General features: G+C 40.1%; 1 protein-coding gene across 2 annotated transcripts in view; it reads right to left on the reverse strand.

Annotated features, from left to right (window-relative positions):
• Positions 1-4,823: 4,823 nt before the first annotated feature.
• TOPBP1 (DNA topoisomerase II binding protein 1) overlaps positions 4,824-22,228 on the reverse strand; it is a 65,054-nt gene continuing 47,649 nt past the window's right edge. For both annotated transcript variants that reach the window (XM_077752309.1, XM_077752310.1), the window contains 7 exons: positions 21,577-21,743; positions 21,222-21,333; positions 17,641-17,804; positions 16,766-16,903; positions 14,701-14,790; positions 14,376-14,537; positions 4,824-5,579 (listed from right to left, as the gene is read on the reverse strand). In XM_077752309.1, the coding sequence (XP_077608435.1) occupies positions 5,439-5,579; positions 14,376-14,537; positions 14,701-14,790; positions 16,766-16,903; positions 17,641-17,804; positions 21,222-21,333; positions 21,577-21,743 (974 nt within the window). In that variant the 3' untranslated portion in view covers positions 4,824-5,438. The remainder of the gene's footprint in view (positions 5,580-14,375; positions 14,538-14,700; positions 14,791-16,765; positions 16,904-17,640; positions 17,805-21,221; positions 21,334-21,576; positions 21,744-22,228) is intronic.

The following is a 22,228-nucleotide window of genomic DNA, read 5'->3' on the forward strand; positions in this document are numbered from 1 at the left end:
AGAGAGAGAGAGAGAGAGATAGCATGATCAGGGGAGGGGTAGAGAGAAAGAGGGAGGCAGGATCTGAAGCAGGCTCCAGGCTCTGAGCTGTCAGCACAGAGCCCATGTGGGGTTCAAATTCATGAACCGTGAGATCACAACCTGAGCCAAAGTCGGACACTTAACTGACTGAGCCACCCAGGCACCTCTAGCTTTCTTTTGAACTGTTTTATTGTTACCTTGTTAGTTATTGCATTCTTCAGTTCTGTGACTTCTGTTTGGTACTTTGTTATATTTTCTTTGTTGAAATTTTCACTTTGTTCATTCATGATTTTGAACTTGGTGAGCATCTTTACGACCATTATCTTGAAATCTTTATAAGGTAAATCACTTATCTCCATTTCATTATGGTCTTCTTCTGAGGTGCTTTTTAAAAGTTTTTATTTATTTATTGAGAGACAGGTGGGGAGGGGCAGCAAGAGAGAATCCCAAGCAGGCTCTGCACTGACAGTGCTGGATGTGGGGCTCGAACTCCTGAACTGCAGGATTATGACCTGAGCCAAAACCAATAGTCAAATGCTTAATCAACTGAGCCGTCTAGGTGCCCCTTATTCTGAGGTTCTTCATTTTCTTTGACTCTGTTGGTTACTGTGCATTTGACAACACAGCCACCTCCTTCAGTTTTGAAGGAGTGTCTTGTGTAGAAGATCGTCCTTACTGTTCAACCCTAGCTCTTGGGGGTCTCAATCTTTGTGACTGTACAAGCAGCTTACTTTATTGTTAGTGACTCCTGGTAGTTGAAAGTATACCAAGACCTGTCTGTGCCCCAAAGGGGAGGATCTCTGTCAGCACTCAGATTCAGGCTGATAGGAAGCCAGACCCTCAAACAGCAGCTTTTTAAGTACACCCGTGTACCTGTTTCAGGGGGAGAATGGGGAATGAGCATTTCTGCCTGGCCTCTCTGCACTGAGCCCTGGGGTGATTGCCAGTTAAGAAATGTTTCTTTATTATCCAATTACACCTGTGAACAGAAGCCCACCAGCCACCAGGGCCAGGCTATCAAGGGATCTATCTTTTGGGTGGTAGTCTACCCCTCCCCTGATCATGCTCGCTCTCTCTCTCTCTCTCTCTCTCCCCCCTCCCTCTCCCTCTCCCTCTCTCTCCCTCCCTCCCTCAACACCCAGATGGTGTTGGGGCATCACATTCCTTTCTCAAAGACACCAGTGACCTGGGGTGGGACAGAGGGAGAATGAGAATATGGTGCCCACTGGAGCCCTTTCCTGGTGTCTGCAAAAGGTGGTAGTTGGCCTCCAGATGTGTGTTTAATTAGAAGCCAACGTCTCAGGCCACAGCTATAAAGATCAGCCTCTCAGCCCCCCAGGCTGTTTCAGTGGGCTGTACCCTGGCAGTGGTAGCCACTTACAAACCGTTTCTTGGATTGTTAAAGCCCCGTGGGACCCGTGAACATAAGACCTGCTGGCACCAGCCCCATGTGGTCAAGGGGTGTCTCCTAGGCAGTAGTTGCAAACAGTGGGGCACCAAATGTGCGCACAAGCTCCTTTTTTTCGGAGATGTTGGTGACCTGGAGCAAGGCAGAGGGAGTTCGAAGATACCATAGCACTCAGGTCTCTGGAGAGGATTGTGTTGGCCCTTAGATGCAGGTTTTAATTAGAAGCCAGCCCCTCAGCTATCAAGCTAATGGAGCTCTCCCAGAAAGACTGGGGGTGTGTTTCATTTGGCTGTCCCCGAGCTGTGTCCAAGGAGGCAGCCAGTGAACTCTTCCGCATTTGTTACACTATGAGACCTGTGAACGTAAGCCCTGCTGGCCACCAGAGCAAGGTGACCAGGGGTGTTCTCTGGACAGAAGCCATACAAACCTGGGCACCAGATAAGTGCACAAGCTCCTCCCTGGGAGTTGCCAGGGACCTGGAGTGTGGCAGGAGGAGGGGGGCAGAAACCGTGCCCTTGGGCCTCTATATGTGGGACATCAGAAGCCTGCCCTTCAGGCTGAAGGTTAAGATAAGCAACCTGGCCTGCTTCACAGAAAGCCTGGGGCTGTGTTTCAGTCGGCTGGATTTGCACTGTGCCCCTGGTGGGGGGTGGGGGGGTGGGGAGGGTGTTGGGCGGTAGCCAGTTAAGAACTGTTTCTGCATTTGTTATAGTCCCATGGAGTCCGCAAATGTAAGCCACTTGAACCAGGTGATCAAGAGGTGTCCCCTGGGTGGCAGCTGCTGCAAAAACTGGGGCACCAGACACAAAAGCAGAGCACCAGATGTGTGCACAAGCTCCTTTCCCGGTGTGTGGGGAGGAGGGAGCGGGGTGGGGTGGAGGGATGGTGCTGACCAGGAACGTGGCAGAGTGAGAGTGCAAGATGGCGCCTGCCAGGCCTGACTTTGGAAAGTATTTCAGCAGGTCCTTCACATTTTAAATTGGGTGCCTGCCCCTCAGGCTCCGGTTTTAAGATAAGAACTAGGCCTCACAAAATGTCTGGGCACTTTTTGGTCAGCTCCTTCTGCTCTGGGCCCGGGAGTGCATGAGTCCAGGCCAGCCCTTTAAGAGAGGTTCCTCAGATTGCTATAGCCTTGTGGGTCTCTGGCTTTCAAAGCTAGTTGTTTTGGGGGCTCATCTCTCAGATGGGGCTCTTAAAAGTTGGGAGTGCCTGATGTGGGATTCAAACCCTTCACTCTTGGGGAGTTCCCTAGGGGTCATGAGTTCCCTCCTGAAAAGAGTCGCTACACCAGAAGTGAGGTTTATGCTGATTACAGAAAAACAGAGCTGGGTGCTCTGCTTTGTTGACAGATGTAGATTAAAAGTATGTTTAGGATTATAGAGTGGTCGTCAGTATACTATGGCCCACTGCCTATTTTTGTGTGGCTGTGGTTTTTGTTTGAAAAGGTTGAGGAGAAAATGCCGCAAAGATCCGGCCCACAAAGCTTAAAATTTTTTACCATCTGGACTTCTATCGAAGTATACCAACCCCAGATATAAAGCGATGTGTATTAAAGCACTTCTGGGTGAGAGGTGTACATGTGAAACAGGTTTAGATGAGAACAGTGGGAAGTCACAGATTAGAATTCTAAAATTAGGAGCTCTGCCCTAAAAGTGCACATCTACTAAATTGTTTCGGTGTCCATTCCAGCCATTATGGCCCCCAGGTTAAGATCTTTGCACTCTAGGGGCGTCTGGGTGGCTCAGTTAAGTGTCTGACTTCAGCTCAGGTCATGATCTTGCAGTTCATGAGTTCGAGCCCCACGTTGGGGTTTGCGCTGACCGTGCACTCTGCTTCAGTCCTGTCTCCCCGTCTCTCTGCCCCTCTCCTGCTTATGCTCTCTCAAAAATAAACATTAAAAAAAAAAAATCTTTGCACTTTAATATTGAATTAGGCTGCTTGAGTTGCCAGAAATAGGGCTGCAGCCACAAGATCTTGTTTAACCTAACTCCTTCCTTAAAAGCCCTATCTCCACGTAGTTTCTTTGGGGGCGAGGCTTCAACTTCTGAACTTGAGTTAACAAACACACACACATTGTGTAATACAGATCCTGCCTCCTTAAGCTCTGAGAATGCATGCTGTCTAGGTCATTTACTNGCGAGGCTTCAACTTCTGAACTTAACAAACACACACACATTGTGTAATACAGATCCTGCCTCCTTAAGCTCTGAGAATGCATGCTGTCTAGGTCATTTACTCCTGAATCCCATGTACTACTTATATTCTATGGAATATTTGTTGAAATAATGAATGCTGGCCATCAGGCACATGTACAAAAGAATTCATGGAGGAATATAAAATGCTAATTTAAGTGTCATATTAAAATATAACGATTCTTTGGAGAAACTAAGAATAACCAAGGAAAGCTTTTTTTTTTTTCCCCTCCATCTTAAATGAGAGAATTTCCTGTTTGGCATTATTTGCACGTACGAAGGCCGTGTTCGCGTTGTCTAAGAAGGGAACACAAAGCTGAAATGGTTGATGTAGAGGTTCTGGAGAATGGAGAGGAGCAGTTGACATCTGGAACCTTGATGAACTATGTGCTTAGGAACTGACTGAAAATACCGTTCATAATCTTGGCAGAAAAGAAAATGGCACATTCTGTAATTTTATCTGGGACAGAGAGAACTAGGACCTCACCTTTCCTGCCAGTGAAGACGCGGATCACACAAGGCTGATAAAAACAGGCGGCGCGGTTTCTGTTCGGGAGGGTACAGTTCCCAGGCCCCAGCGATCTGTTCGGCTGTGTAGGAATTATCGTCCTAGGCTGCGAATTAGCTCAAAGCTGAAAACGCTGAAGGGCCAAGTGTGAGGGCTGGGATAACCCCTCTTACTGTTTGCCTCCATTCAGAGGAAGGGCTGATACAAACCTGAGGGCTTTTGTTCCAGGTTAAGAACTTGGCCCCTTCACCCTGAGTTTGCCTTTCAAAAAATCCTTAGGAATGGGACCATTTTACATAACCCTGGTTCTGATTCTGGTTTGTCCCTTCAACAAGAGGAGGTAGCCTGACCTGTAGAGGAACGTGGTAACACATGTAGTACTTGGGGGTTCAGGTGTGTTAGATTAATACAGGCTAATGCAACTTTGTAGTTCCAACAAGTGTTTTTTTTTTAACCCAGTTAATACAATATTCTAAATGAGAAATATAGTAATTAGCCTAAACTAAATTTTATAATTCATGTATCGTTTGAACAAGAGTGGATACCAGAATGCTTTGCATTTAAAAACTTAAGTGAACAGGGAGGGCGCCTGGGTAGCTCAGTAGGTAGGTAGGGCGTGCGATGGGATCCCAGGGTCGTGAGTTTGAGTCCCATGTGGGGTGTAGAGATGACTTAAACTCATAAGTTGTTCAGATAACTTTTCCTTCTTTTTGAGTCACTACTTTTATTCTTTATTATCTTTATTTTCCAAGTTTTAGCACCCAAACTTGGCAAACATCATGGAAATTTGTACAAACATGCATATACACACATATATACACACACTCACACATTTATGTTTAAACCCTCAGTTCCTCATTAAACCTTGTGCTCAGGCTCCTGTTAAAAAGCAGGAAAGCTGTGAGGAGAACCAGGGGAAACATGAATAAATCCCAATCGACAACTTCCTTGTTATGAATTAATGCAGGCATTTAAGGTAAAATCCATCACCTTCCTAAAACTTCCACTAAGCTACAGCCTCTGATATTTACAAGAAAATAAATAAAAAGCCCCTTACACACATCAATGTGGTTCAGTGACAAGCTAGAGGGGGGTTTGTACTTTGTTGTTATTTAAGGTAAGACAATGTTTCACTGATTAAAACTGCAGGTGTTAAAAACGAATTTCAAGCAAGATCATCATTACACACTGAGCCTGAATTCTTCAGACACTTGTCTTTAAAATACTATGCAAATCCATGACAGTAACATTCAGGTTTTGTAATTTAAAAAATCCTATTTGGTCACTAAAGAGTAAACACGATTAGTGATTAGTTTACTCTAGGTCGTTTGAATTTCTTTTTCTCTGTGGGAGCTTTCCTCTTCTGTGATGAACCAGGCCCAGATTCCTTATTCTGAAGAAATGAGAGAGTTTCTGGTAGACAGTAGTTTTCTGCTCGTGGAGGGGATTCCTATAAAAGGGGAAAAAAACATTGTTCTTTTTTTTCAGATTTCAAAGTGTTATCAGTTGATTCTTTTACTCTAACCGGAATAATTTTGTCTTTGAAGGTGTGCTACCTAGCCCTTCAGGGAACAGACTCTGTATGACAAAATCTCACCTTTTATCAGAAAAATAGAATTCATAGCTCAGATCTTGATCATGGTTTACAGTTATTGTCAATTTCTGAAAATCTTTATTTTACAGATAAAGGTTAGATAACATTATAGAACTAGCAAGTCAAAATTCATATCCTTCTCTACCTGCCTCAAAAACCTTTGCAATTCTCTTCCTCACAACTATATTCCAACTGAAAAGGACCTTTCCTTCCCTATTACAAGTGTGATAAAACCTGGTTTTCTAGCAAGATGGCAGATTGGATAACATGAAAATGAATCTTTTGATATTGGATTCTTCCCCTGGATGACAACTTGTGACCCAATGTATTAAAAGCATCTACTACAAGACACGGGAGAGGAAACAAGATCAGGCAAATACTAGAAGGGGTTAACACTTGGTCAGGGTGAAGTTTTCACTTTTTTTGGTTTGTTTTTGGTCTGAGGAGAAGCCCCAGTCTGTCATGTGAACTGGCTAAAGCTCAACAGAAAACTCGCAGCATTAATGGCCTGAAACCACAGCCATGGGAAAATGAGGTGGGAAATCACCATAAAGAGCAGGGGAAGTCCCAAATTCTGTTATGAATGCTGCCCAGATCTTTCACCCCTGCCCACGGATGCTACAGAGGTGGCTCAAGGTAAGGCTAAAGACTGAAGCCCGCACTCACTACAGAAGGTGCCTGCTAATAAGCAAGTAGAATGACATTTTCCTGAGGAACACAACAGAATATAGAGTTTCTACAACTTACAGTGTCCAGATATATCCAAAATTACTCCACAACTGAAGAACATCCCATTCTCAAGAGAAAACCTAAACCTACACTGAAACTTACACAATGTTGATGAAAGAAATCAAAGACGACCCAAATAGTCTTTTCATAAACCAAAAGACTAAATACAGTAAAAAAAAAAAAAAAAACACTACAAATCAATTTGAGTGAATTAACATCTTTAAATTTTTTAAATGTTTATTTCTGAGAGAGGGAGACACAGAATCTGAAACAGGCTCCAGGCTCTGAGCTAGCTGTCAGAGCCCGATGCGGAGCTCGAACCCACAAACCGTGAGATTATGACCTGAGCTGAAGTCGGACACTTAACCGACTGAGCCCCTCAGGTGCCCCTTAATGTGACTCCTATCAAAATGGTAGCAGAATGTTTTTGTAGGCCTGTAAATGAGCTTATTTAAAAACTTACACAGAAAGGTACAGGCCCTAAAATAGCTAAAACTGTCTTGAAAAAGAAGAGTAAAGAGGACTCTGTGCTGCATATCAGGGCTTATTACATATATAATAAGACACTATTGCAGAGGGAAAGACACCTACATGAACAAAAACCCCAGAAACAGGCCCCACAATAGGCCCCACTGAACCTTCACAAGGGTGCAAAGGAACTAAGTGGAGGATGGTTTTTATGGTGGCGCAATCTGACATTCTAAGCCCAATTCTTTTTTTTTTTTTCCACACCTTCCATGAACCTCACCTCTCACATGACCTTTATGAAGAGAATAGAAGCACACCGTAGTCATTCTGATTAGCCATTATAGAAATGCACATTAAAGCCACAACGAAAGACTACCTACACACCAACTGAAATAGTTGGCACAGAAAAACTGGGTCACTCCTAACAACACTGGTAGGAATTTACAATATGACCACCCTGGATACACACTCTTAGGCATTTATCCCAGTGCAATGACCTCTTTTCACACAAAATATGTGCAGAAATGTTCAGAGCAGCCTTTTTTTTTTTAATGTTTGAGAAAGAGCATGTGTGCAAGTGGGGGGGAGGGGCGGAGGGAGAGGGGGAGGAGGAGGAGAGAATCCCAAGCAGGTTCCACACTCAGTGCGAAGCCCAAGGCAGGGCTCAATCCCACAACTGGGAGATCAGGACCTGAGCTGAAATCAAGAGTCGGCTGCTCAAGTGTCTGAGCCACCCAGGCGCCCCATAACTACAAATAACCCAGATGTCCTTCAATAGGTTAATGGTTAAGCTGTAGTATATCTGAACTATTTAGCAGTAGAGATAAAACTGATAGAAGCTACAACCTGAATAATTAAAAAAAAAAGGCAACGACTGCATACTATATTGATTCCATTTAAGATTTATAGACACTGACAATGTATTGGTGGTTGCCAGATATAAGAGACAGCTTGGAGAAGAGAATGAAGGGAAGGAGGTGGGTGTGATTAAGAAAAGGCAAAATGAAGGATGGCTAGAGTGATGGACTGTTCTGTATCTTGATGGTGGTGGCAGACACATTAAGGAGAAGGGGGTGGATTGGAATAAAAGTGGATTGTATCATATCAATACCCCTACTGTAAAATTATACTATATTTTTGCAAAACTGTATCTACTGGGGAAAACTATTTTTCTGGTAACTGCATTTTTAAATCTATAATTAACCTCAAAATTGATAGTTTAATGAAGTTTTATTAAAAAAATAGAACATCTATCTTGTTCATGACCCAGATAGATGTTGGAGATAGTAAACAGTGATACCAAAGCAGCTATTATACTTGAGATGAAAAAACAAAACTAGAAGCCATAGAGATTCTAGATACAAAAAAATAGAATGTCACCATGCCACCACGCCTGAGTGGCTCAGCTGGTTACATATTCCATCTCTTGATCTCAGGGTTGTGAGTTCAAGCCCTACCTTGGGCTCTGTGCGAAGCCTACTTAAAAAAAAATTTAGTATCTAAAAGAAAAAAATCTGGAATAGGCTTAAGAATGAAAATAACAGAAAAAAATCAGTAAAGTTGTGGGCAGATAAAGAGGTAGTAGTCAGAGAAACACAGAAATATGACTGCAAATAAAGCCAACACAGCTTTAGGGACCTGTGGGACAATAACAAAAGGTACAGTGACAAATTCCCAACGGAGCAGAAATAATGGCCAAAGTTACAGACTGGAGAGGCTCAGCAGACAACAAGCAGGATTAATATAAAGAAACCCCACTTGGAAATATCATAAATGGGAAAACCAAAGATGAAAACTGAACAGCCAGGAAAGAAAAAAGGACATACTGCTTTGCATACGGAAGAATTCAAATTACCACTGACCTCTTATCAGAAACCACGGAAGCCGAAAGAAAGTAGAATCTTTACAGTAGCAGAAAAAAAACTATCAAATCCAAATCCAACAAAAAGATTCTTCAAGAAGAAAGGTAAAATAGACGCTTTCAAATTAAAAATAAAACCACCAGATATGGTCCCATTAGACTTGTACTACAAACCGAAATTTTTTAGGCTGAAGGAAAAAGTGATACCAGAACATTTGCTGGCCCCTGCTTTATGTTCAAGAACTAGACATGAAACATCATTGGCTGTGGAGGCTACACAGGGTCTGCTGCAACTGCTCTACCTGGCCGTTGCAGTGCAAGAGCAGAATACAGAATATGTAAATGAGCAACTGCAGCTGTGTTCCAGTAAAACTTCATTTAAAAAAAAAAAAAGGCAGGGGACAGGATGTGGCCTGTGAGCTACAGTTTACTACTGACCCCAAATTTAAAGGACAGGAGGAGCAAAGGAACCTATATGATTGCAAGATTTCTGCCTGCTCTGGGAAGTGGCACAATAGGGTTCTAGCTAGACTAAGGAAAAGGTTCAGGGAGTAAATCAGTCTGTAGAGCAAAACACACCTTGCCCCCATACACGAAAATGCAAGAAAGGAAGAACACAAGAGATAAAATGAAAACAAATTGCAAAAAACCATAAATCCAGTCATATGTATAACTACATGAAACAAGCAAGATCCAAAGATATACTATTTAAAAGATGACAGAAAGAGATGTTCAAGGACTGGAAGAATTAATATGGTTAAAATGTCCACACTACCCAAAGCAATCTACAGATTCAGTGCAATCGCGATCAAAATTCCAATGGCATATTTTTACCAGAGATAGGACAAACCTAAAATTTGTATGGAATCACAAAGACTCCAAACAGCCAAAGCAATCTTGAGAAAGCACAAAGCTGGAGGTACCATGCTCCCTGATTTGAACTCTATTACAATGCTATAGCAATCAACACAGTATGATACCGGCCTCCAAAGAGATCAAGAGAACAAATACAGAATCAAACCATATATCCATATGGTCAATTACAAAGGAGCCAAGAATCTCTAATGGGAAGAGGTTAGTTTCTTTAATAAATGGTGTTGGGCAAACTAGACAGTCACATGTAAAAGAATGAAATGGGACCACGACCTTACATCATACTCAAAAATAAACTCAAGATGGATTAAAAATGTGGATGAAAGACCTAAGACATAAAACCCTAAAACTAAAAGAAAATCTGTAATGAATTCCTTAAAAAAAATTTTTTTTTACTGTTTATTTTTGAGAGAGAACAGAGATTGATCGATCATTAGTGAGGGAGGGGCAGCGAGGGAGAGAGACACAGAATGCAAAGCAGGCTCCAGGTTCTGAGCTGTCAGCACCGAGCCTCACATGAGCCTCAAAGCCACGAACTGCGAGATCATGACCTGAGCCACTCAGGCGCCCCTGTAATGAGGGAGCTCCTTTGACCCTGGTCTTCTAAAAATATTTTGGATTTCACACCAAAAGCAAAGGCAGTACAAGCAAAAATTAACAAGTGAGATGACATAAGACTACAAAGTTTCTGCACAGCAAAGGAAACCATCAACAAAAGAAAAGGCAACCTAACAAAGGGAGAAAGTTATTTACAAATCCTGTATCTGAAGGGGTTAATATCCAAAACAATCTAAATAAAAGTGTGAAGGTCTGAAAAGATAGTTTCCCAAAGACATATAGACAGTCAAGAGGTAAATGAAAAGGTGTTCAATGTCCCTTATCATCAAAGAAACACAAATCAAAACCATAACAAAATATTACTGAACACATTAAAATAAAAAAGACAAGTGTTGGTGAGGATGTGGAGAAGAGAGAACTCTTTGTACTCTTGCTGGGGTATAAATTGGGACAGCCATTATTTTTTCCTCAAATTAAAAACTGAACTACCTTAAGAGTAGACTTCTCTTGACGAGCACTGAGTCATGTACACAACTGTTGAATTGCTATATTGTACATCTGAAACTAATACAACACTGTTATAATTCAATTAAAAAAACCCAGAAATACCTTATGATTCAGCAATTCGACTTGTATATGTTTATCCAAAATAAAAACAATTAATTTGAAAAGATACCTGTGTAAGTCAGGCAGAGGAGGACAGATACCATATGTTTGCACGTATAGGTGGATTAGGAGGAACTTAACAGAGGACCATGGGGCAGGGGGAAGGGGAAAAATAGTGGGGGAGAGGGAGGGAGGCAAACCATGAGAGACGATTGAATGCCGAGAACCAACTGAGGGCTGATGGGCGTGAGGAGGGCACTAATATTGGGATGAGCACTGGGTGTTCTATGGAAACCAATTTGATAATAAATTATTAAAAAAAAAAAAGATCTGTACCCTATGTTCATTACAGCATTATTGTCAATAGCCAAGATATGGAAACAACCTGAGTGTCTGCAGATTAATTAAAAAAAAACTAATATACACACAACAATGGATTAATCAGCCATAAAAAATATTTCAGCCAAGGAAACCCTGACAACTGCAGCAAAATGGATGGACTTTGATGGCCTTATGCTAAGTGCAATAAGTTGGATAAAAGACAAATAGGAGATGATCTCACTTATTTATAACTGGAATCTAAAACAAAAATCAAAACGAAACCCACAAATCCCCCAAATGTGACAGGCACAGAGAACCAATTAGAGGCTGCTAGATGCAGGGCACGAGGACTCAGGAAAACGCGTAAGGGTGACCAAGAGGTACAAACTTCCAGTTATAAAATAAGTCCTGAGGATGTAATGTATAACATGGTGACCACAGTTAATGATGCTGTATGGTACATTTGAAAGTTGCCAGGAGACTCAATCTTGGGAATTCTCGAAAGAAACAATCTGTCATTATATGTGGTGATGGATATTAACTAGACTTATTACGGTGATCATTCTGCATAAATATATTCATTAATACATACAACTGTTATGTTAGACTTCTGAAATTGTTATATGTCAATTATATCTCAAGTAAAAAAAAAAAAAAAAAAAAGGGTGGTCAGACTCCTCCTTGAGGCAGATTGGAAGACTCCTCACTGCTTTTGTTCATGTCAATTGTTTACTTAAATTCTACTTAATATGTATGGTAAAACTGGTTTCATGTGTAGAATTTAGTGATTCATCACTTCCATACAACACCCAGTGCTGATCATACCAAGTGCCCTCCTTAGTATCCATCACCTATCTAGCCCAACCCCCCACCTCCCTCCATCAACCCTGTTCGTTTTCTGTATTTAAGAGTCTCTTATGGTTTGTCTCCCTCTCTGTTTTTATATTAATTTTGCTTCCCTTATGTTCATCTGTTTTGTATCTTAAATTCCACATATGAGTGAAATCATAGGCTATTGGACTGACTTATTTTGCTTAGCATAATATACTCTAGCTCTATCCACAGGAAGACTCTTTTTGGATCAATTGGAAGAATTCAAGTAGTACATGAAAGTATGAACCTAGAAGAGAGTCCCCAGTACTAGACACCCAAGATGATTACATTCAGATCACAGCTGCCAAGGCCTGTGTGCTCTGTACTCCAGTCAGTTTATAATCCTCTACTCTTTTTTTTTTTAAATTTTTTTTTAATGTTTTATTTATTTCTAGGAGAGAGAGAGAGAGAGACAACGTGAGCAGGGGAGGGTCAGAGAGAGAGGGAGTCACAGACTGAAACAGGCTCCAGGCTCTGAGCTGGCAGTCAGCACAGAGCCCGACGCGGGGCTCGAACCCACGAACCGCGAGATCATGACTTAAGCGAAAGTCGGACGCTTAACCGACTAAGCCACCCAGGCGCCCCTATAATCCTCTACTCTTAATCATAAATAGAAAGCCAAGAATGACTAGATCTCTGACAAATTCCTCTAACATGGGAGATAAAGACCCAAAGAGGAGAATGCAGCTTAGTGGATGTGGAGAATATGCAGAAATAAGAGAAGTTTAAAAAATAAGCCAATAAATCCTGAGATCTAGCAGAAGGTATTACATCTATGAGGCAAAAAAAGATGTTATTAAAGTACTAAAATGTAAATTCAAAAAACTAAAAAAGGTCTTATTAAAAACATGATAGTCAAGTGAAGAGCTAATAAAAGACTGAACTGGGGGAACCTCTCAAAAAGTGAAGATTAAAAATAGTTGAGAAATAAGAAAACCCGATGTATATATAAGTAGCAGAAGTACCAGGAAGAATGAACCGAAAGTGGAGGGGAAAAAAATCACTGAAATTATTAAAGATTTCTCAGAATTGAAAGATACAAGTTACCACACTAGAAGAAGCTTACCATGTACGGCATTATATATACAGACTCGCATGACAGCCTGTCATTTTGAAATTTCAGAAAACTAGGAACAAAAAGAGCTTCTTACTAGATTACAGTTACATAGACTATGAATCAGAAGTATCCAACAGCAATACTGGAAGCAAAGAGACAATAGTTTGGACGGGCATCAAATTCTAGGTTGGAACTTATCAGTCAAGTGTGAGCACAGAAGGAAGAATTTTCACACACAGAAAATCTTTTTACTTCTCATGTGCTTTGTCAGGTAGTTACTATAAGATGACCTTCAAGAAAAGGAGAGCAGATCAGGATGACATGGGCTTCAGAAACTGGAGACCCGACAGAGGAGACACAGGCTGGTGAATGGCGGTCCTGGGAGGACAGCAGGGCGCAGAAGTAGAGGGCGAGCATCCAGATCGGAGCAACGTGGCTGAAGACAAGCTGAAGGGTATCGTCACCAAGACCCCTGCGGCCACTGCACCCAGCTTTATTTTTCTGATTCATTCATTTGTTTGTTTGTTCCCTGCCACTGCACCTTGCTTTTAACCTGCGGTCACAACACTGGGTTGAGCCTATCTGAGTTGTACTTGTACTTGGCTTCTGTTGACCATGAGCTTGAACATGAAGTTACTACTCTCCCCTCCCTGTTCTGCTGCTTTGCTCTACAAAAGTGTTCTGTTTTGAGCTACTTCTGAGAGCTGAGCAGGCAGTGATGAGCTCAGACATAGAAATATAGAGCATCTTACTGGCCCACTGCATTCCTCCAGACATCCAGTACCCAACACACAACACAACCCAGAGAAAGGCAGAGAAAGAAAAAGCTCGAGCTTTTAAAAAAGTTATTTAGGTGCTTCTAGGAGTTAGTATTGCCTTACTAATTCCTATTTGGTACACCTCACTGCTTTATGATAAAGGCTGTTTTAAAGAAACATAAAAACAAACATACAAAAACATCAATGTTTATGTTTTAGCCATTCTATGAATCCTGAGCCATCTCCCAAACACAAGCAGCAAAACATACACAGCAGGCTGAGTTGTGGCTTCCCCTTATTTAAACGGCACTTTTAAAGCTTTTGGAGGTACCTAGATTTTTATACCTGCCTCATTTAACTCCAAGTTCAACGTTTACATATATGTGCTATTATAAAAAATAGAAAGAAACTGAAAGGAACTGCATAGAGGAGAATAACAGGAGATAAATATTCTATTAATAAATAAGCCAAAAAGGGTTTTGTTGTGCAGTTACACCCCTATGCATAGAAGCCTGTGTGGGGATGAGGAAGGACAAACTTGTACAAACCTGTACCAGATAATCAGCAATGTACTCCGTTTTCAGGCAGTACACATTTTGGGCAGCAGCCTCGGCTATATTCACTCCTGAGTCATCCTGTTTCAGTTTACTGAAGTCAGAAAAGAGATGTGTGGCCTCTTTAAATAAAGGTACAGAATGACCAGGTAGCACCTAAAGAGGAAATAAGTATTACAATCTGTCAGTGTCCCAAAGTAGTTCAACTGTATAATCTGTGCTTAAGGATTACCATGTCACAAAGTACAGAAAATCCTCTGATCACGGCAACCATGGTTAGGAAATAACTCATGTAAAAATAAGATGACTCAATACAAACCTTCGCTCCTCCTGACTGAAGAAGGCGTTTGAATCCTGCTTCTCGGGACTGGTCAAGATGTAAGATGACCTTCCACCCACTAAATGCCCCCTACAAATGAAAAAATAATCAGTGTTGAAATTATTTGGGAAATAAATACAAATACATTATTTTATCTGTAAATTCAGTTTTATGTCAACAAATAACCTTTACTTCTGCCACAAGCGGTGACGGTCTTTGGCCAGAACACTCTGGAATACACCGCCATGGTGTTAGGCACACAGCAGGCCACCAATAAAGAATGAAGGAAAATGCTTTACTGATTAGCTAACTTGAAAACAAAGCAACCTGACTTTTGTTTAGTCTTTAATTTTTTTCTTATAATTAATCCAGGGTAGAATTCAAGGCACAGCTTCTTTAAAGACACTTCCCTTATATTTCTCTTGAAAATGTTTGCAAATTGCAAATAGAAAATATTTAACTAGGGAATAACAATCAACAGAAGCCAAGAGAATTACTCTAAAGAAGGGAAACTAAGGCTAACAAGGGCTTAGACACAGGAGAAAACTCAGAATACAACACAAAAGATTACTGAACGTGGGTTCCTAGTCCTTTTGTAAGGCATGGACCTCTTTGATAGTCAGGTGAAACCTATGCAGCTGTTCTTTAATTATTTTAAAGTAACAGCGTTACTGAAATGTAATTTCCATGTCACATGAAAAATGTTAAAACAATTTTTTTAAAGATTTTTTAAAAAATGTTTTGAGAGAAGAGGGAATATATCCCAAGCAGGCTCTGTGCTGTCAGTGTGAGCCTGACACGGGGCTCTATATCACAAACTGAGATCATGACCCAAACAGAAATCAAGAGTCAGGTGATTCACCAACTGTGCCACACAGGCACCCCTAAAATATTAGTTTTAATATAAAGTATAAAGGATTACAAAAAAACATGTCTTTTGAAAAATTATCCAAATATTTACAGATTGACAGTATAACAGATGTGCTTCTGCACAAAATACCTAGTGGTGGCCAAACATTTTAAAGCAGTAAAGACAGATGGTAGCTACACTTGTGGTGAGCATAGCATAACGTATAGTTGTCAAATCACTACCTGAAACTAATGTAACAGTGTGTATCAACTACATTTCAATAAAAAAAAAAAAAAAAAAAAAAAAAGATGATGGGGTGATAGGTGGCTTAGTCGGTTAAGCGTCTGACTTTGGCTCAGGTCCCGACAGCTCAGAGCCTGGAGTCTGCTTAGGATTCTCTGCTTCCCTCTCTCTCTGCCTCTCCCTCCCGCCCCTATTCCCCCCACCTTTTTACATGTGGGGTCTCTCTCTCAAAAATAAACATTAATTAAAAAAAAAAAAGATGAAAGTAAGTAGTTATTTTAAGATACTTTCAATTATAATGCAAAGCAAAAATACCTGATTTCTGTTAGGGTAAAATCACCGGTACTGTTAATAGTGCTGGGATTTGTTACCTAGACTTCTGTAATGAAAGGAAATGCTTTCAATTCTCTAATTGAAATAATAGTAATAATAACAGAAATAAAGATGTACTCCTCTGCCCCATTCAAAGTGTGAATACAGCCTTCCTGAATTCAATCTATCAATCTATCATTCCTTTAGGAGAGTCTGTGGGCTCCACGTTAAGAGCTCCTAAAAGTAGATGCTGAAAAGATTCTTTGGAAGAAATACAGTGTGGGTCACATTTTACATATATATTTTTAAAACAGCCATAAACATTATACCTTCCTGTCAATCATAATTAGAAGAATTAGGTGTTAACATTACACTCAATTTAGAATGCCCAAACTAAGTATGTCAACCAAGGCATAAAATACAACTAGAATTCCTTTTTCTTTTTTTTTTTTTCCTTAAAGTAGGCTCTGTACCTAACATGGGGCTTGAACTCACAATCCCCAAACTAGTAAGAGTCGCATGCTCTACCAGCTGGGCCAACCAGGCGCCCCTATAACTAGAATCATTCTTGTTAAATATGTTCTCTTAAAATTAAATCTGTAATAATCATAATACTGACTGCCATTCAAATCACCTATATAACTACATATATGTTAATACCTCAACAATGCCCGATTCTTGTCTTTGCTGGATTTTTTTCCTCCATCTCATTGCTGCAAGTGCTAGTCTTCGTTGCTGTACAGTGATTCCAGTCAAAACATCGAGTATGGAACTACTTCCCCATTCATAGTCTTCTTCCTAGACAATCAGTACAACAAACTGTGGAGTTGTCTTACAATATGTCCTTAAGGAGTCCATGATCGAGTAAGAGTTAAAAACTATACCCTCAACTGTCATAAATACAGAGCACAAAATAAGCATCAGTTTTTGAACAGAGAAAAGGAAGTGTACATTAATTTGGATTCATATACCTGGCTTTTAATTAGAAATCAGAAAAATGCTGCCTACATTTCTAAGAGACAAAGATAACTATACCTAGTAATTGATAATATACAGATTACTGGGTTTCATCCACTGTAAGATGAACCTCACAGAAGGACATGTTCTCAGTGGACGTACGTTATTAACAGCTTGATTACCTACCTATAAAAATCAGATCCCGAAGGGATGTTGATTGAAAACTTCAAAAACTACATGGTAGGTATTACTGTGATGCTTAGTTAGGAACCACTATTAAATCTATTAAATCACACAATTTAATATTTAATGGACTGGCAGTGAAGATAAAAGCTTATAATGAGATAATCTTGAAATTTTGCCCACATTCAAATTAAAATTGATATCACTAAGAATCTGGGTTTGTGATCTCTATACATGTTTGTTTTGGGAATGTGGGCCTTATAAAATTTATATAACCTAATGTGTCATATTTGGTCATTTCAATGATAGGAACGGTCAGTGGAGGTCCTGGAATCATTTGTTAAGAAATTTACATTTAAAGAAAAATGATTCTTTGCGCTAATGTGAATACACACCGACACAAAGTGCCCTGCAGTCCGGGATGCTTCCAGATAGGAGCGATGAAGCACCCACTTCCCGGCTGCCACTGAAGCTAAATACTTCTCGTTTCGAAGTGGATGCCCCACAACAATGTGTGTACATTTGGGGTCAAAGCACTGCTTCTCTATTACTAGTCCACCTAAAGCAGAGAAAAATGGGTATGTTATTGGAATTCTTAACTTTTTCCTAGGAAAATCATGTCAACTCGGCATAGAATTTATAAAATGCACAAAATAACCAAAAAACCTTTGACTGAAAATTATTTTACTTCACATACATTTTTATAAAGTAATATTTTTATGAAAATTTAAAATATGAGGGCCGCCTGGGTGGCTCAGTCGGTTAAGCATCCGACTTCAGCTTAGGTCATGATCTCACGACTGGTGGGTTCAAGCCCTGCATCGGGCTCTGTGCTGACAGCTGGCTCAGAGCCTGGAGTCTGCTTCGGATTCTGTGTCTCCCTCTCTCTCTGACCCTCCCCTGCTTACACTGTCTCTCTCTCTCTCAAAAAAAATAAAACTTAAAAAATTTAAAATATGAAAGCAAAATAGTAAAATGAATATTCATACACTGGCCACCTGGCTTCTAAAGTTACCAAGTTCTGCTATCCTTACTTCAGTCTACCTTCTGTACCGCTTAACTATTTTACAGTAAATTCCAGGCATTGTGTTACTCTATTCCTATCCAATCAGTATGCATTTCTAAAGTACATGGTAATTTTCAGGGGCACCTGGGTGGCTCAGTAAGCATCTGACTTCGGCTCAGGTCATGAGCTCATGGTTTGTGAGCTTGAGCCCCATGTCAGGCTCTGTGCTGACAGCTGGGAGCCTAGAGCCTGCTTCAGATTGTGTCTCACTCTCTCTCAAAAATAAACACTATAAAAATTTGAAGTACATGGTAATTTTCTTATATGGCCATAATGCCATTATCAAATCTAATATAATTAACAAAAGTTATTTGCTATCTCAATACATTTCCTTGTTCAAACTTTCCAGTTTGTCCCCACTTAGTTTGTTACAATAGAGATATAAGAAGAAACCGTATAAACAGAGGCCATATACCACTGTTGGCATCTCTTAAATCTCAACTACTTTTGCAATTTTCCAGCATGGAATATGGGTAACCAGGGGGACAGAAGTCAAAAAGGGGCTTCTACAAACTAAAAGCAGAAGAAAATGTTCTGAGAGTGGAAATAAGGTCAGTAGCCCAACAACAGAGAAGTCTGGGAGGAAAACACACACAGTAGGTAAATAGAGATGAAGCAGCAGATGGGGGCTGACCCTCTTCTCAGATACAAACGTATGAAGCCTGACTTAGAAGAAAGAAGGAGGCATAAGTGTATTTAAAGCATGCCTTTTGATTTATACTTTAGAAGTGAGATTATTGATTAGGCAGAGTTGTATTAAGGACTTTGTGAGAATTCAACAAAACATTCAAATTCTACTCATGCTTTATAGAGGACTCTAACAATGGCAGCATTACTGTTTGAGCACTTACTAAATACCAGGGACTACTGAAAGTGCTCCAGATTACTAACTCCTTTAATTCCCACAACGCTATGAAGGTAGGTAACTAATGTTATCTGCAATCTTACCATGATGACACAGACACACAGTAACTCACCCACGATCAGAGTGACAAAAGAATAGTAAGATGAAAATTCCATATTGTATCAGGATCTAATCCTAGGTAACAAATTCATGCTGTAACCCAGACAACCCAATAGACGATGTATATAGATCAGCTGGCCAGTTGCTTCATTTATAATATGGTCTCTCTGCATTCTAGTATCAAAAGCTTTCTATTCAGACTCTCAATTCCAGCACGGTCTGTCCTCTGCTTCTCTTCTCAGTCCTCTTCTACAAAATGCTTTGCTAGTTAAAATTACTCTTGTCCAGAGTTTACAGAGATGGAACAAAACACAGGAGGTGGACACTTGAAGCAGCTTCTTTCATTTTGGGACCTTTAGGTAAAGCTTAACAATTGTGACTTACAACCCTATCTGATTTAGCAGACTGTTCCACGAGTCCAGTTTCCAAGAAACATAGCTTTACAACTGTATTTGAAAGAAATCTTTAAAATTTTTTTAAATGTTTATTTATTTTTCTAACTGGGGGGATGGGCAGAGAGGTGGGGGCAGACGATCCAAAGCAAGCTTTTAGCTGACACCAACAAGCCTTATGTCGAGCTTAAACTCACAAACCGTTAAATCCTGACCTGAGCCAAAGTCAGACACTCAACTGACTGAGCCACCCAGGTGCTCCAGTATTTGAAAGAAATCTTAAAAAAGCATCATAGTTATCCATATTCTCAAAAGGATAACACTAAATAACGCTTAATATTTTCTTGATAACTCAGGGCCATTACTAAAACAACCATTATTTCTTTCTTTTTAATGTTTGTTTATTTTTGAGAGGAGAGACAGAGCATGAGTGGAGGGGTGGAGAGAGAGGGAGACACAGAATCCAAAGCAAACTTCAGGCTCTGAGCTGTCAGCACAGAGCCTGACACGGGGATTCAAATTCCTAAACCACGAGATCATGACCTGAGCTGAAGTGGGACACTTAACTGACTGAGCCACCCAGGTGCTCCTAAAACAACCATTATTTCTTAATGTTTTCTCTATACCAAGCTGTCAGATTAAGTTCTCTTCCTATACTTTCCCTAACTCTGTAGAGCTGCTTTGTCCAACACAGTAGCCACCAGCCACATGTGGCTATCAAACACCTAAAGCACACTGCCAGTCCAAACTGAGAAGTGCTACAAATGTAAAACATATCTCCGATTTCAAGAACTTAGTAAGGAAAATATCTTGTTGATATTTTATATTGATTATGTGTTGAATATAAGATTTTGTGTTCACTAGGTTAAATAAAATATATGTTTAAAATTAATTTCACTTGTTTTTTACTTTTTAAAACGTGGCTACTAGAAACTAGTTTAAAATTACATATGTGGGTTATGTCTCCGTCTGTTGGACAGTACTGCTGCAGAGCACCAGGTTACCTTTCTAGTATGCTGCTTCTGGAATGACGTCTGATGGACGGCCTGACATATACAGAAGAATGTTATGTAAGAGGCTGTTCCTCTCTGGATATTACTCTACCTTCAACTTCAATAAAATGCAGTTTTATTTTAAACTACAGTTTCAATAATTCATCAATGAACAAAAACTCAAAGCAGCACAAGACATTCTTAAATCATTTTGATGGTTTGGTTTCAATTTAAATAAATTTTAAATATTTACATGCTATAACCCAGTGATTTTAGATTTATTTGGATCTTTATAAAATCAAAATTCTACTGCTGACTCAATACATACCACCTTAGACAAGTTACACATCTTTTTACATTTTACTTTTCAAGTAGGTTACACACCCAGCACGGGGCTTAAACTCACAACCCCGAAATCAAGATTCGCATGCTCTACTGACTGAGCCAGCCAGGCACCCCCTCCCCGATCTTTGTAAACTCAATTTCTACACCTTACAAATAATATCAACTATACTGATTTCCCAGTAAGGTTACATTTTTGACTTAAGTAAAATACTTGTACCTAGTTTTTCAATGAGATGACAATAATCAATACGTTCTTGAGGATTCAGAGATGACAACTGAAATATGTACTGTTTTTTTAAGTCTTCACGAGTTTCCTCTATTGGTATAGTCTGAAATGGAAGAGATTTATTTTAGAAAAAATTAACATTAAAAAAGTTATCATCACGTATATGGTTCTTTTTCAGGGACATTTTACTTAGTTTTCTGGCTTATCAAATATAGAGATAATAATACAAAGCAAAGAAATGCAGTTTTCAACATCTGTGAACTCCTGATACTGTTATCAACAAAGTTTTAATGTAACACAACAGCAATATCAAAAGGACATATCCTTATACTCAGGATAAACTAACCTTTTCTCTAGGGTGTGGAGCCACCGGTGGGTTGGCCAGGGGGAAGGCAATGCTGGGGGCCTGAGGTGTAGGGATCAGGTGGTTGTCTTTCATTGGTGTTTCGAGCTCTTCAGAGATGGGGTGTTTTTTGGCTTCAGTCACACACATGCTTCCGGGGTCACAGACAGCTGAGGGCAATAAAATGCTGCCGTGTAATGTTATCCAAATATGACTAAGAACAAATTCAGACAAATAGTCTCATCTGTCTGAACCAAGATGGAATTAAATACAAATTCTGGAACATAAAAAGTACATGCAAAAGTAGCCTATCTCTAGAGCTTATAAATAAGTGCAACTAATTAGCTTTTTAAAAAGACAAATAGGTTGTCTGTGGGCTTCTCTCAACCCTTTCTTTAAATACCAACCTTTCATCAGTAAAATGTAACCCAAATTTGTAAAATGACAGCATATGCTACAATTGGAGAAAATCTATTTAATGCAGAGATAGAATCATGGGATATGAGAAAAGGGGAGGAAAAAATGACCAAAGATGAAAGACAGGAATCATTTTGTCTTCAAGGTAAAGCCCAAGGGGAAAAAAACCTAAGAGAATTCAGAAAGAAACACATACAGAGGACAGACGTAGGTACCTCCTGGGTGGAATTTAGAAGGT

The sequence above is a fragment of the Crocuta crocuta genome, unplaced genomic scaffold (genome assembly GCF_008692635.1).
Source record: "Crocuta crocuta isolate KB4526 unplaced genomic scaffold, BGI_CrCroc_1.0 scaffold580, whole genome shotgun sequence".
Taxonomy (NCBI): domain Eukaryota; kingdom Metazoa; phylum Chordata; class Mammalia; order Carnivora; family Hyaenidae; genus Crocuta; species Crocuta crocuta.